Source organism: Anguilla rostrata, chromosome 2 (genome assembly GCF_018555375.3).
Source record: "Anguilla rostrata isolate EN2019 chromosome 2, ASM1855537v3, whole genome shotgun sequence".
Taxonomy (NCBI): Eukaryota; Metazoa; Chordata; class Actinopteri; order Anguilliformes; family Anguillidae; genus Anguilla; species Anguilla rostrata.
The window spans coordinates 61,449,607-61,461,713 of NC_057934.1; the positions used below are offsets into that span (position 1 = coordinate 61,449,607).

Genomic DNA, 12,107 nt, shown 5'->3' on the forward strand with positions numbered 1-12,107 from the left:
TAGATTTATAAATAAACGACAGTGTGGCAGTGATTTTAAACCACACAGATTGTGGGCTCATTTGTTGAATTGATGAGTCCATAGAGTAAACAAGCGAGTATAAGCCTATTTACGAATCTGTTTCAAGTAAAAATGGTTGATTTTTAAAATACTAATCCAGGCCGATTATCATTACCGCCAACACTGCCCGTTCAACAAAAATAAAAGTACAAAACAACGTGTGCACTGCACTTTTGAACTGAAATTAGTTACCGGTTAAGTTGCTGTTAAGGAAACTTGCTTGTTCCCCAGCTTGTAGCTTCAATGCTTAGGTGTATAATTGCCGCTGTAAATACTCAGCGGTTTAAAATCGCTCTGGATGAACGTCTGGTAAATGCGGAAATGTAGTCTGTAGAAGTGCATTCTGTCTGCACGTGCACGCGTCTCGATGCGGCAACGGGAAAGGTGTGAAATACCAAGTGGGGGACACAGGCTTTCTGATCAAAACTCATATCTGGAGTATTCAAGTCGATATACATAGCGTGTACTACAGTTTCAAGAAATTTAGTTTACATGTACTTTTTAGATTAGATTTTTGTAGAGAAATAGCTGGCCAAACTGCAGAGTAATATAAGTTCGCTAACTGGCTAAGTTAGTTACGTTAGTTACACTAGGCCAGGGTAACATTAGCTAGCTTGCTAACTAGTTACAGTCTCTGGTTTCGACTGATCGTGGTAATATTTTGAAGTTATTTGTCCATTTTCACGGAAGTGTGAGTTTTGACACTATTTTTCAGTAGGCTATGACTGCATCTGAATCTAATATTTGTAATTTAGTTGACGGTAGATTGATCAGTATTTGAAAAGCATGTTTACTGTATTTCTCGCAGTAGGTGGTAACCTTTTCCGTGTTATGTTTGTAGTCAACAAGTAAAAGGATGACCAAGAGAGGAGTGCCCCAAGCTGCAAGTATGGACAAAGTCTTCATTCACTGCAGATCTGCTGCACTCCGGAGTTAATCACAATGACAAAACTAGCTTAAAATTTTTTTTGGTGTGGGCTTTGGATATAGAGTCACATTTTCACATTTATAAAGTCACATTTTAAGGTGACTCTAGAAGTCTAACCAAAGTTCTTCTGTAACAGTAACTATATTATTCATCAATTTTAAGAACCCTGTGACTAAATACAGTGTTTGAGACAGTGTGTGCAATACATCTGTATTCTGGTATGGTGTCCCGGGATAATGACAGTATAAGTGCAATGTTTTTGCTATGGAAAATGTCTGTGTACAGCAGGAAAGGCAACCCAGCCCAGGACACTTAGGGCCAGGAAAAGGAAACTTGAGACTGCCCCTCCTGGACACAATGAGACACTGCAGTCTGGAGAGCCACATGGGTATTTAGAGCAGACGGCCTTGAGTTAAAAGCCATGCATTAGGGCATGTCATAAAACGCACCCACTCAAGTCCTTTTGAGGGCCTAAAGCCAGCATGTTCTCTAACTTTCTAGAAACCGCTTACGGCCTCAGAGGGACTGAGGTTGAAGCAGTTCGGCCTAGGCCGAAACTAGCATGCATCAAGTGGTCAAGTTCATGGCAGGAACAAGACCATGACCCTTCAGTACCCGGGTTAAACAGTGCCAGTTTACTGGGCTATTGAAGGGTGACATTTTGACATATACCAGACACTTATCTGGTGCGAATTGCACCGCTCACATTTTTTACACACAGTCCATTGATACAGCTGGATATTCACTGCAGCAGCTCAGGTTAATCACTTTACTCAAGGGTACAGCCAGCAGCACTTCACACAGGAATCAAACCTGCAACCTCTTGAGTTACAAGTGGAGTCCCCTAACTATAGTGTACTTACTATAGTGCTACCCCAAATGAGAATGAGAGTGGTGATCAGCTTCAGTTGCAAACTGCAATTTAATCTTCACGCCCTTAACACCTTAACACATGCTCTGATGATGTCATGATGTTTTGTGATGCAGGTCCTCAGTTTGTGTGCCGACAAGCAGTGGAGTAGGAGAGAGCTCAGCGCTGTTGAGCAAGGTGATCTTTCCTTTTCGTTTCTGTACCAACTCCCTTAATGACGTATGTCACATCCTAACTGAATGTAGGCGTGGCCTCTCCGTGCTTTTTCACTCAGAGCAATTGAAAAAGTCTGTCTCAGACGTTGCATTCACATGCTCTGATGAAGGTCGACTGGCTGAAGCTCAACACTATTTGAAGAGATTTGTGTGCCAAAGTTCTTTTTGTTATTTTTATACGTTTTATCTTTGGTGCACCTGACTGTTGGACTGTTGTACGCTCATTTTGCAACTCCATGACTGTCCATCTCAATGTGATTATATAGCACCATTATGTTGTATGTTATATAATCAGGGATTTTCTGTGGTGGTGGATGTGGGTGTTTTTAGAATCTTTTGAATCTTTGCATGAGTGTGTATTTTTACATGGGATTCTGATGAAATTCTGTCTTCCTGTAAGATGGCCAGATAGCATAAGTAAGCTGGTAGCTCCCACATCTAGCAGTAAGAAAGGCATCACGTGGTTTGCTTATTGCTTTGTATTTTAAATGCTTTATTTATGGCTACTGTCAGTGTTCAGAAAGGGTGGTCCTCTCTTTTTCCACAGGATGTGAAAGCAAGCAATTCCTGCACAGAGGTTCAATCCACCTCCGGTGAGGCAAAACCTCTGCAGTTGGACTGTACCACTGCACAGAGGGAGAGGGGGGAGGACTGTACCACTGCAAAGAGGGAAGCTCTCAGGTCTGGAGAGATGGGCCGGAGGGAGGAGGGTGCTGAAATTCAGGAGTACCCCTCTGCCACGCCCTCTCACCCTGCCCTGTGTCCACCTGGTTCTCCGCTGCCAGCGAGTGACGGGAGGGAGGTGGGCAGGAGGCCCGGTGCCACAGATGGTGTGACGGGCGAGGATGGAGAGAAGGAAAAGCCAACAGATGGACCTGGTGACCATCCAAGTGACCAACCTCATCTAGGAGAGGGGAAGGCGACCGCACCTGACCCAGAGCCTTTACGGTCAGCGCTGGGGGATCAGTGTGAGGACGGCCCTGCGAAGAAAAAGGTCCGGAAGAGGATGGGCGTGCGGGGCTTCGGAGAGCGAGAGAGGCGGACTCACTGTGAGGGACAGCTGGGGAGTAGACACCAGAAAAATGGAGAGAGTGAGAAAGGGAGGGAAAGAGAGCGAAAAGTTGACCAAGAATATGAAGAACATTCTGATTGTCATGAAGAAGTCACATGGAAGAGTCTGGAAAAGCCCACCTCCAGCATAGCGGCAAATGGCACCAACCTTGGGACTGCAGAAGGCATGCCGGACACCGCACTGGGACTGGCTGGCCAGCCAGAAGTGCCCCGCTCAGCCTCTGATCTCTCTCTCCCAATTCCCCTGGACAGTGTTTTAGAGGAGGAAGAGCCTTCCCAACCCGAATTGGAGGGTTCTGACAAAATTCCAGAGCAGCCATTTACAGTTGGCAAGACTGTTGCTGGGGAAACCAAGTCCGGCCATTCTGCGACATACAGTGAGAAGACGACCGGCGGAGAGGGCACTAGACCCTGTGGCCCAGGAGAGGCCTCTGAGGAGGACGGGCTGGTGGTGTCAGGTGGAGGGAGTAGAGAGTCCCACGTAGAGCTAGGAGGTGCCACTTGTCAGGAGTGGGGAGACGTGAGGAGGTGCACTGGGAGCCCCTGTTCAGTGCAGGCGGAAGACTGTGACCTCAGGGTCACTGCACTTGAGGAGGTGGGACAGGGTCAAGGAAGGTGCGGGACAGGCCGGGTTCAGCAGAGAGAAGCACCGAAAGTCCTGGGGTGCTCCTCCTGTGAGCCAGAGATCACACTGGGCCTTAACCCTCTGGAGTCCGGGACGCTGCCCGTTCCTTGCGATGGGGTTGCGCGTGAGCCCTTTGAAGGCATCCGCCTGTTGGACCCAAGCAGCTTTGTGGCGTCTCAGACCTCAGATGGCGTGGAAGGGGCGGGGTTCGCTGGTGGAACGGACCTGGCCTCGTGTGGGCCCCAGGGTCCTGGAGAAAAATCAGGGCCAGTGGCACCTGTGGGGGAGGTGTGTGTGGGGCAGGGATCATCCCAGGGTTGTGCTTCACTTTCCCAAGGAGCGCCAGTGACCGAAGACATCAGGGAGCCTCCAGGGCTGAGGGAGGAGCCACACGGTGACAGGGAGGACGCCATAGCGACGCACTCGCACGACCCCGCCCGTCTGCTGGAGGAACCACATGCTCCTGGGCTTACAGGCCCCGGAGCTTCCCCTGAAGAGCGCCGGCACCCCACCGCACACCGTGGGCCTGTGAGCCTGGAGGTGCACCTCAGCCGGGCCAACCACACCGAGACACAGAGGACCTCTGACCAAGCTTCACTTGGAGCTTCAACCGGGAACCGTGATCAGCACCAGGACAGTGGAGGTGGGGTCCTACAGAACAGTTAGTATGAATTAACAATGCTTTCTTTTACAGTTTACCTTACCTTACCTTATGTTTACCCTACTCCAGAAGTTCCAACGGTGATGTTTGTGCATCTGTCCACATTATGCATTGTAACAGGAGTAAATGAATCCAGATCTAGATTAAAAACAGCTGCATGCCATGCAGTAAGCATTATGCACTTACTGGTAACTGACTGTCATCCCAGCACTCACCAGAATTTGGCATTTGAATGTAATATGAAAGCAAGTATGGCTAAGAATCATAGCTGACTCACTTCTTGCTTTGATGTCTAGAAGATTGAAGTAGCAGTAATCAAAGTCAGTCCGCGGCCTCGTTAGCCTTGGAAGGTCTGTGGGCCGTAGCCAATCAGAGACTATAATTAAGCACTTAATTGCTGACACATAGCAAAATTAAGCAGACACAGTGGCCCAGCAGGACTGGAGTCTTATACCAGTAACCCTGCGTATATAGAAAAGGAGGACTCGCTGAATGACATTGTTGTAATAACGGTCAATATCTGTTTAAAAAATAAAAACACATGAAATAAATGCAGACATTAATTGAATTTTGCCGTATAGTAATTGCTTGATATGAAATTTAAATCTCATTAAAAAGAGGAAAAACAACCAACCTGTCCCAATACTTGCATTTAACTGTATGTTTAGCAAGTGTAATATGGGATTAAGTTACACTCTGTCAAATACATGTCCCCCTCTACCTGTCCTCCTACCCTCCTCTAATTCTTCCTCTTGGTTGTGGTCTCTTTCCATGATGTCCAAGAAACAGGAAGTGGAAGTGGTCACCCAGGTCCTGTGTGTGCCTCAGTGCTGCCACCTGTATGTGAGGACAAGCCATTGCACCGGGACACTGAATTGGTCAGCAGCTTCAACACTCGGGTACAACCCTTTAAGCCTTTCAGTGTGTCGACGCATAACCCTGGTAGCTACTGTACCATCATGCTCATGTGCACTGCTTTTATATGTGTGGAGCAGAGAAGCGAAACATCTTCCCAGTTGATTGGGAGTGTGTGAAGATTGTCAGATTAAAGCAAAGATTTGTTTTGATAAATCAGACTCATAACGTGAAAAGGTGTGTACACGCTAGGGCTGGGTAGAGTCAGGTGCTTCGCGAGCCAGTGCACATCCCGGTACACATGCAAATGTGAATCTTGTAAATGTTTTTACAGACAAATCAGACATCACTGAGGAAAACAGCACAGAATATGATGGTTGCTGTGGAAAAAGTAACTTTCAGTTCAGTGAGCTCCAACACAAAACATTGTGAACAAAGAAAAGTTATAGATTTATTTTTTGTTTTAAAACACTTGCAGTTAAAACTTGTTTTAAAAAGTTTTTTTTAACTATAAATGTAACAATACAATTGCTGTATCGACACTTAAATCGTCTAGAGGTAAGTAAAGATGCATTGCTGTATTGATATTTAGAACACAGTAGTATGCAGACAGTGAATATGACCTTTGGTTTTCCCTGAAGGTTTAAGGGGGAGCTAGGTCAATACGTAGAGGTGTTGATCTTTTTTTTAGATGTAAAATTGTAAGAAGATGTTTGGGGGGGGGGTGGAGGACGGCTATGCCCGTGCTATGCTGATTCGTGACGGGGCTCCCCCTCCCCCCCCCCCCCCTTAGTGGGACTACTGCCTCCAGCTTTCCCATGATGCATTGCGGTGAGCACCATCGGCTCAGCTTTGCGCTTCACACTCGGTCTGTGTGTGTCACAGCCTTTCACAGCCCTGAGCCCCAAACCCAGCGGTGACCCGGATCCTGACCCAGAAGCCCCCACCTCTCCGTCTGACTCCCAGCTCAACAACATTGCACTGAGGTGAGCGAGGGACACTGGGGGAGGGGAAGGTGTTCTAAAATCGTACCCATTGACCTCATATATCCGTTATATGTCGTCCTGTTGCGGGTTTGTCCGTTTCCCGTTGCGGATAGCGCCTCCCTGTGTTTGAACGTCTCTCTTTCCCACACACAGCGAGATGGAGGACAGCCCCACCCCGGACGACGCTGACCAACAGGAAGACGCCTCGGACCTGGTCTGCGGCCTCATCAAGGAGCTGTCCTTCCTCAAGTGAGCCGCCGTCCTTCGAACCTGTGGCCAGCTCATGCACGACTCTGTTTTTGCACCAGTTTTTCAGATCCAGCTGGTTTGAGTTAATTGCTGGAATTGACCCTTAATTAGGTGAGGGCCTTCATGGGGCCGTCCAATCAGACAAATACAGTCATCTGAGCTGATGAAAGGTGCCAGAGGTCTGCCAGGTGCAAATTTGACAAGACTCTTACACAAACTACACAAGAAGTGTGACACCTGTTTTAATTACCTCTCCCCTCCTAATTCACACCAAACCCCCACCACCCTCCTCTCTCTCTCTCTCAGTCGCACAGTGATGGCTGCACACAGGGAACTGGACAACATTCGCCGTGGCAACAAGGCTCCTAAAGCAGCTCCGTGGCGTTCTTACGGGTCCCGCCGCAGTGAGATTTAGCCGCCCTGTCTGCCGGGCTTTGTGGGAGAAGCACGCACACAAACACACACACAAACACGCACACACACACACAAACACACACACGCACACACACACACAAACACAAACACACACAAACACGCACACACACAAACACACACACAAACACAAACACGCACACAAACACAAACACGCACACAAACACATACACACACACACACACAAACACAAACACACACACAAACACATGCACACAAATACACACACACACATATCACACTGCAGGGATTATAAGCAGTGCAGTAATATAGGTGCTGTGGTTCCCCTGTAATGACAGACAGTCGGAAGCACTCCACCCGTGCTCTCTGATTGGCCCACAGCCTCACTCATGGCAGGGGGTGGGAAACTAGGGGTACGGGGGGTACGGGGGGGTAATTGACTCAAATGTACACACCGATGGAAGTTGTGCATGACGTACTTCACCTTTCAGCATTGCCACTCTAGCTGTCGTAGTAGACCTGTGATGACTCCCTCTCACACACACACACACACACACACATACCCTGAAGGTGAACACACTCCCCTGTGCACACACACGTACTGATGAATAACGTACATAGATACGTGTACACAGACACGCACGCGCACAGACAGTTTTACACTTCTGTTCCTGTTTAATGTTCCAACAGTCAACCTGATTTGTTCAGTAGGTAGCTGTAAGCTCTTAAGTGTGTATCGCTACAATAAAGCAAGGAAGAAATGTCTGCAGTGCCATACTCTGTGTTCCTTTGTGTGCAAATGGGATGGAGAGAGAGCTCAGACAAGAGGAAATCACTCAACACACAAAACTAATTGTCACAGAAAGTGTTATTGATATCTACCATGCAAACAACAGAAGAAACATTAAGATGAGGAATTTACAGAGGGGATCAAACGTGCTTTTGATCATTCCAAAAGTAAATGAAAAGAAAAAAAAATGCTAAATCAAAATATATTGCAGTAAAATAAATTCTATGAATGCCTCTATCCAAGTTATTTTTTTTTGCACATCCCTGCACGTCATCTCTTTTATTCTTTTTTTTTTTACTGTTTTAAAGAAATAGTACAACGTGACTATTCTTATTGACAAGAAAATGCACAAATCTTAAAGTTAATTACCTTGAATAATCTACAGTATCCTTGACGTTTATTCTGTTCTCCACATTTTTGAGTTGCACAAAAGAGCTGTTCGTTCAAAAGCAAAAGATCTAGCCTATAAGAGACACTTTGGAACGGTCACACAGAAAGACACACACAAAAGGTCCAACATCACATGCAAAGAAATATTAAATCTAACACATTTTTGGTCAAAAGCAAAAGTGCTCAGAAATTCTGAAACACGCAAAAGGACAAATTCTTGTAGAACATGCTTAAGGTTTTTTGAGGTTGACGTATCTTGCCAGTCGTGGGTAGTACTTTTTTCCAGTTTTCAGCAGCGGTTGTTCACGTTCGGTTTGTGTCGTCGTATTGCCCACTCAACACTCTTCTCAATCTCAGTCACTTAAATATACAAGTAATCTGATCATCATTAAAAACGTATTACGTTTAAAAGCACTTATAATATTAATGAAGCCAACCATTGGCTTCATTAATATTATACTCCAACTCCAAATAGCCTACAGTAATATTAGAGACCGGTACAAGTTTACTCGAACAATACTGGGCACGTCTTTTTTAATAGCAGCGTATTCGCGTGGGAGTGTTCCGGTGGCACAACACAGATTGTCACGTGGGTGAGGGACTGACTAGTAAAAATGTGTCAGATATGTTGCTTTGATCTGAGGACAGGCCACGAATGTGGAATGTCATTAATGCATACCAGAGAAGAAATGGTGTCGTCATAATAATGTAAAACCTGAAGCCATGGGAGCGAATGATTCAAGCTTACGTTTAACTAACGTTAAGAAAGAGGCCATCAGCAATCATTAGGCCTGTTGTCAAACATGCACGACATCAAAGGTGGCTGGTCATCAAAAAAAACCCAGTGTGAAAAAATGTAGGTAACAATGAATGTTCACGCAGTGCTCAAACATGAAAAATAACCCAACAATAAAAATAATACATCCTATGACTACCAAAGGAAAAGCAACATCAAAACTCTTGGCAACAGGTAGGCTACTGTGGTCTGTGTGAGAAATCCACGTTCAAACACTCCCTCGCGATCACAAACTGCTTTAAAAATACCTTCATAATTAAAAGAATAAAAGGCAAATGCAAACTGAAAACAACATTAAAAACAACTTTTAAAAGTGACATTATTGGGCCTCTTCCATTATGTGGCTTCAAACGGCGGCCAGAAGAGCAAGACGTGTTCCATTCGTTTTACGGTTATAAATAAACCCCGTCTCCAGTTCACCTTCGGGTAGACTCGCGGTCGGTCGGGGTTTTTCAATGCTTGGACTTAGCATACACCGAGCTGTACGCGCTGTCGACTCGAGGGCAAAATCTCTTGGTGTGAGCGCGAGATCCGGTCGCTCCGCAAAGTGGGCAGACATACTGCCGCAAATACGGGCATACAACGTCGCCCTTCTGGTCCCGCAACCTGTGAGAGCTGAACACGGTCTCTGACTCTCCGTTGTGTTTACAAAAACTGCAGGACGGGCGCTGTGAGGACTTCTCCGGAGCTGAGGAAAAAGGCGATTTCTTTCGGGACATGTAACCGACAGCTCCCGCTGATGCTCCGGGCCCAGCTGCAGCTGACGATCCCATATTCGGATGAGCAAAGTCTTTCCTGGCAGGTTTCCTGTCCTTCCCTACTTTGCCCTCGTGAAGCAGGCAATCAGTTGTGACACACACCTGTTCATCAACTCCAGGTTCTGGTCCCTTTTGGTCGGCTTCAGCGTTTTCCCTAAACTCGGTAGTAGTCTTTCCAGACCGTAATTCCTGCACCGTGTCCGCCAGACCCATGTAGTCTCGCCACGGCTGGAATTCGTTTTTGCCTGGCTCCATCAGTCCATAAAACAGTGAGGAGTTCAGCGAGGAAAAACGAACCATATCTCACTGCAAGTTTGAGCGCGATCATAAACACGCACGTAGCGCGTGCAACTCCTTGGTATCCGGCGCTACCAAGTGTGGCTCGGGGTACAACTGACGTAGATTGTGCTGTGTGTTCTCTGAACCCAAAGGAAAGTTTGTTTAAATCTTACAATGAAATGGGCATTAATACGATCTGTGGGTTCGATGGCACGTCAAGACCTGTAGGGTTTTGATAATCGCAGCAACACTTGTAAGTTACTAGCAGTCACGAAAACGATTTTGTTAAAATGTATCTCTTGGTAACTCCCCCCACCCCCTTAATTGATGACGCCAGCTCATTGCCTACCTCATTTAGACAACAGAGCGAGAAAATTCTTATTCGGAGGGCGGAAGACATTCCTTTGTAGCCTAAGAGCTAAACATTGTTTTGTTTCATGTTTTGACAAACACGTTCAATTTAACTTTGTAAAGTCAAAATATTTTGTCCAAATGCTACATTTAAAGCCTACTTTGGCTCTCAGCCAAGAAAATGGGAAACACAACTGAACAAGTGGGAATATTTTCAGATGTTAGCGTTTGTTGTTTGTAGGCCTATAGGCTTAAAGAGAACACATGGATTACAGGTTTTAATAGCACATTTATTTTAAATCATATTTCAACTTGACAAGCATTTTCCACTTAATGCTTTCCGCTATCACTACAGTACAGTAAAGTAACATAAGAAAAACTAAGAGATTAATTCTGTTTGATTAGGTAGACCAGAAAAAACAATCGCCTGAAAATGTTTATCACAACCAGTACTCTTGTGAAAAGGCCACAGTTAGAATAGGTTCGCGCATGTTAAGAACTCAAAAGTAAACATTATACATGTTAAGCGCATTCTTGGAGGGCAAATAAATATTTTATATGGTCACAGTTTTCATTCATTGTTGGGCGAGTCAAAAATTCAAAACCCACCGACAGCAATGAATGTCAATTGGAACCCTTTAATATGCTCCATTTGGCCACTGGAGGGCGCAGCATCGCAAAAGTGTGTCATGTTGAGGATTGAAACGGCACAAACATCGCAACGTTAAGACATGGCAGCCATCTTTGTTCTGCTATGGGGTGTTTGAATATGAATTATGTATGTTGTGGCACCATTCAGATTAATGTGGAAAATATTTGCGTTTTAATTTACATATGAATGGCAATGTTCCATTGCATCAGTTAGTGTACGATTGTGTTGGGGTGTGCAGATTTTGATGACTTATTGTAGGTCCCTATGTACTAACAGCAGAAATATACAACAGAAATCCACATTCTTGACTGTATTTTAAGTATTCTCATCAACACTGAATTTCGTTTCATTTGTATTTTCCCTTATTGTTTCTCCCACAGTATCAGTAGAGCAGTGCATTGTGGTGGTCCTGTGCATGGTGAACGGTCAAGAAACAGGGTACACTCAACGTTCGATGGTTTTTTTCTGACATAAACTCACCGACAGCGTTGAATGTTCACTGACACTCGAGTTGGAGGCTAACAATTAAAGAGGATCATCAAATAAATCTCGCTCTCGCTCTCTTTCTATCTCTCATCACTCACTGAAACGCACAGAGTATACATCAAGCATTCCAATGGATTACACACTGACAGATGCATTAAAAGGAGTGCATTCACACACTGGAAATTAACAAACATTATTATTATTATTATTATCATTATTATGTAGCCAGTGCAGCTCATAATATACAGCAATTGAATACAATCATTAAGTAAAGCCCTCTTGAAATGAACCAAGATTTTATTATTCTCTAGACAAGAACCACAAATAAAAAGACATCAGCCTTCTATGGTGCTCTGCACTGCTGCATCTTGACGTGACCCTAATTCTACAGTGCAAGAGATGGAACGGTGCTCCAACACAATGCGAGTGGACAGGCCGTTGGGTGCTACCTTCGCTCGAGCCTAACAGCTGTGGGGTCTATTATTTGACTGTGGGGGAGGGGAGCAAGGAGATTTGTTGCATGCGGGAGAGACCCAGGCTTAGGGAAGCGGGGGGTGGGGTGTGTGTGTGTGTGTAGGGGGGCAAGAAAGATGGAGGTGGAGGGAGCGTGTGTGCGTGTCTGGGCAGGGGGTAGTTGAGGGGCGTTGATCGATTCCAGGCTCTTGCATTTCCAGACTGACTGAAAGGCAGA

General features: G+C 45.6%; 2 protein-coding genes across 3 annotated transcripts; one reads left to right on the top strand and one right to left on the bottom strand.

Moving 5' to 3' along the window:
- The first annotated feature begins 257 nt into the window (after positions 1-257).
- si:ch211-286b5.2 (uncharacterized) lies at positions 258-7,679 on the top strand. Of its 2 annotated transcripts, none has more exons than XM_064323608.1 (9): positions 258-751; positions 902-947; positions 1,274-1,376; positions 1,976-2,036; positions 2,622-4,413; positions 5,215-5,330; positions 6,172-6,272; positions 6,426-6,521; positions 6,828-7,679. In XM_064323608.1, the coding sequence occupies exons 2-9, from the start codon at positions 917-919 to the stop codon at positions 6,934-6,936; spliced, it is 2,409 nt and encodes an 802-aa protein (XP_064179678.1). In that variant the 5' UTR covers positions 258-751; positions 902-916; the 3' UTR covers positions 6,937-7,679. The 2 variants fall into 2 exon arrangements, with proteins under 2 accessions (XP_064179678.1, XP_064179679.1); XM_064323609.1 differs by having other exon boundaries at positions 259-751; positions 5,221-5,330.
- Positions 7,680-7,764: 85 nt separating this feature from the next.
- nanos3 (nanos homolog 3) lies at positions 7,765-10,830 on the bottom strand. Its single transcript, XM_064323611.1, has one exon. The coding sequence runs from the start codon at positions 9,946-9,948 to the stop codon at positions 9,343-9,345; it is 606 nt and encodes a 201-aa protein (XP_064179681.1). The 5' UTR covers positions 9,949-10,830; the 3' UTR covers positions 7,765-9,342.
- Positions 10,831-12,107: the final 1,277 nt, after the last annotated feature.

What these genes read in the sequence shown, in the direction of transcription:
- si:ch211-286b5.2 (XM_064323608.1), top strand. Translation starts at nt 917, where the DNA reads ATGACCAAGAGAGGAGTGCCCCAAGCTGCAA. An exon ending in TCAGCACCAGGACAGTGGAG is followed by an intron (nt 4,414 to 5,214) that starts GTGGGGTCCTAC and finishes ATGATGTCCAAG; the next exon opens with AAACAGGAAGTGGAAGTGGT. An exon ending in CTCAACAACATTGCACTGAG is followed by an intron (nt 6,273 to 6,425) that starts GTGAGCGAGGGA and finishes TCCCACACACAG; the next exon opens with CGAGATGGAGGACAGCCCCA.
- nanos3 (XM_064323611.1), bottom strand. Translation starts at nt 9,948, where the DNA reads ATGGTTCGTTTTTCCTCGCTGAACTCCTCACTGTTTTATGGACTGATG.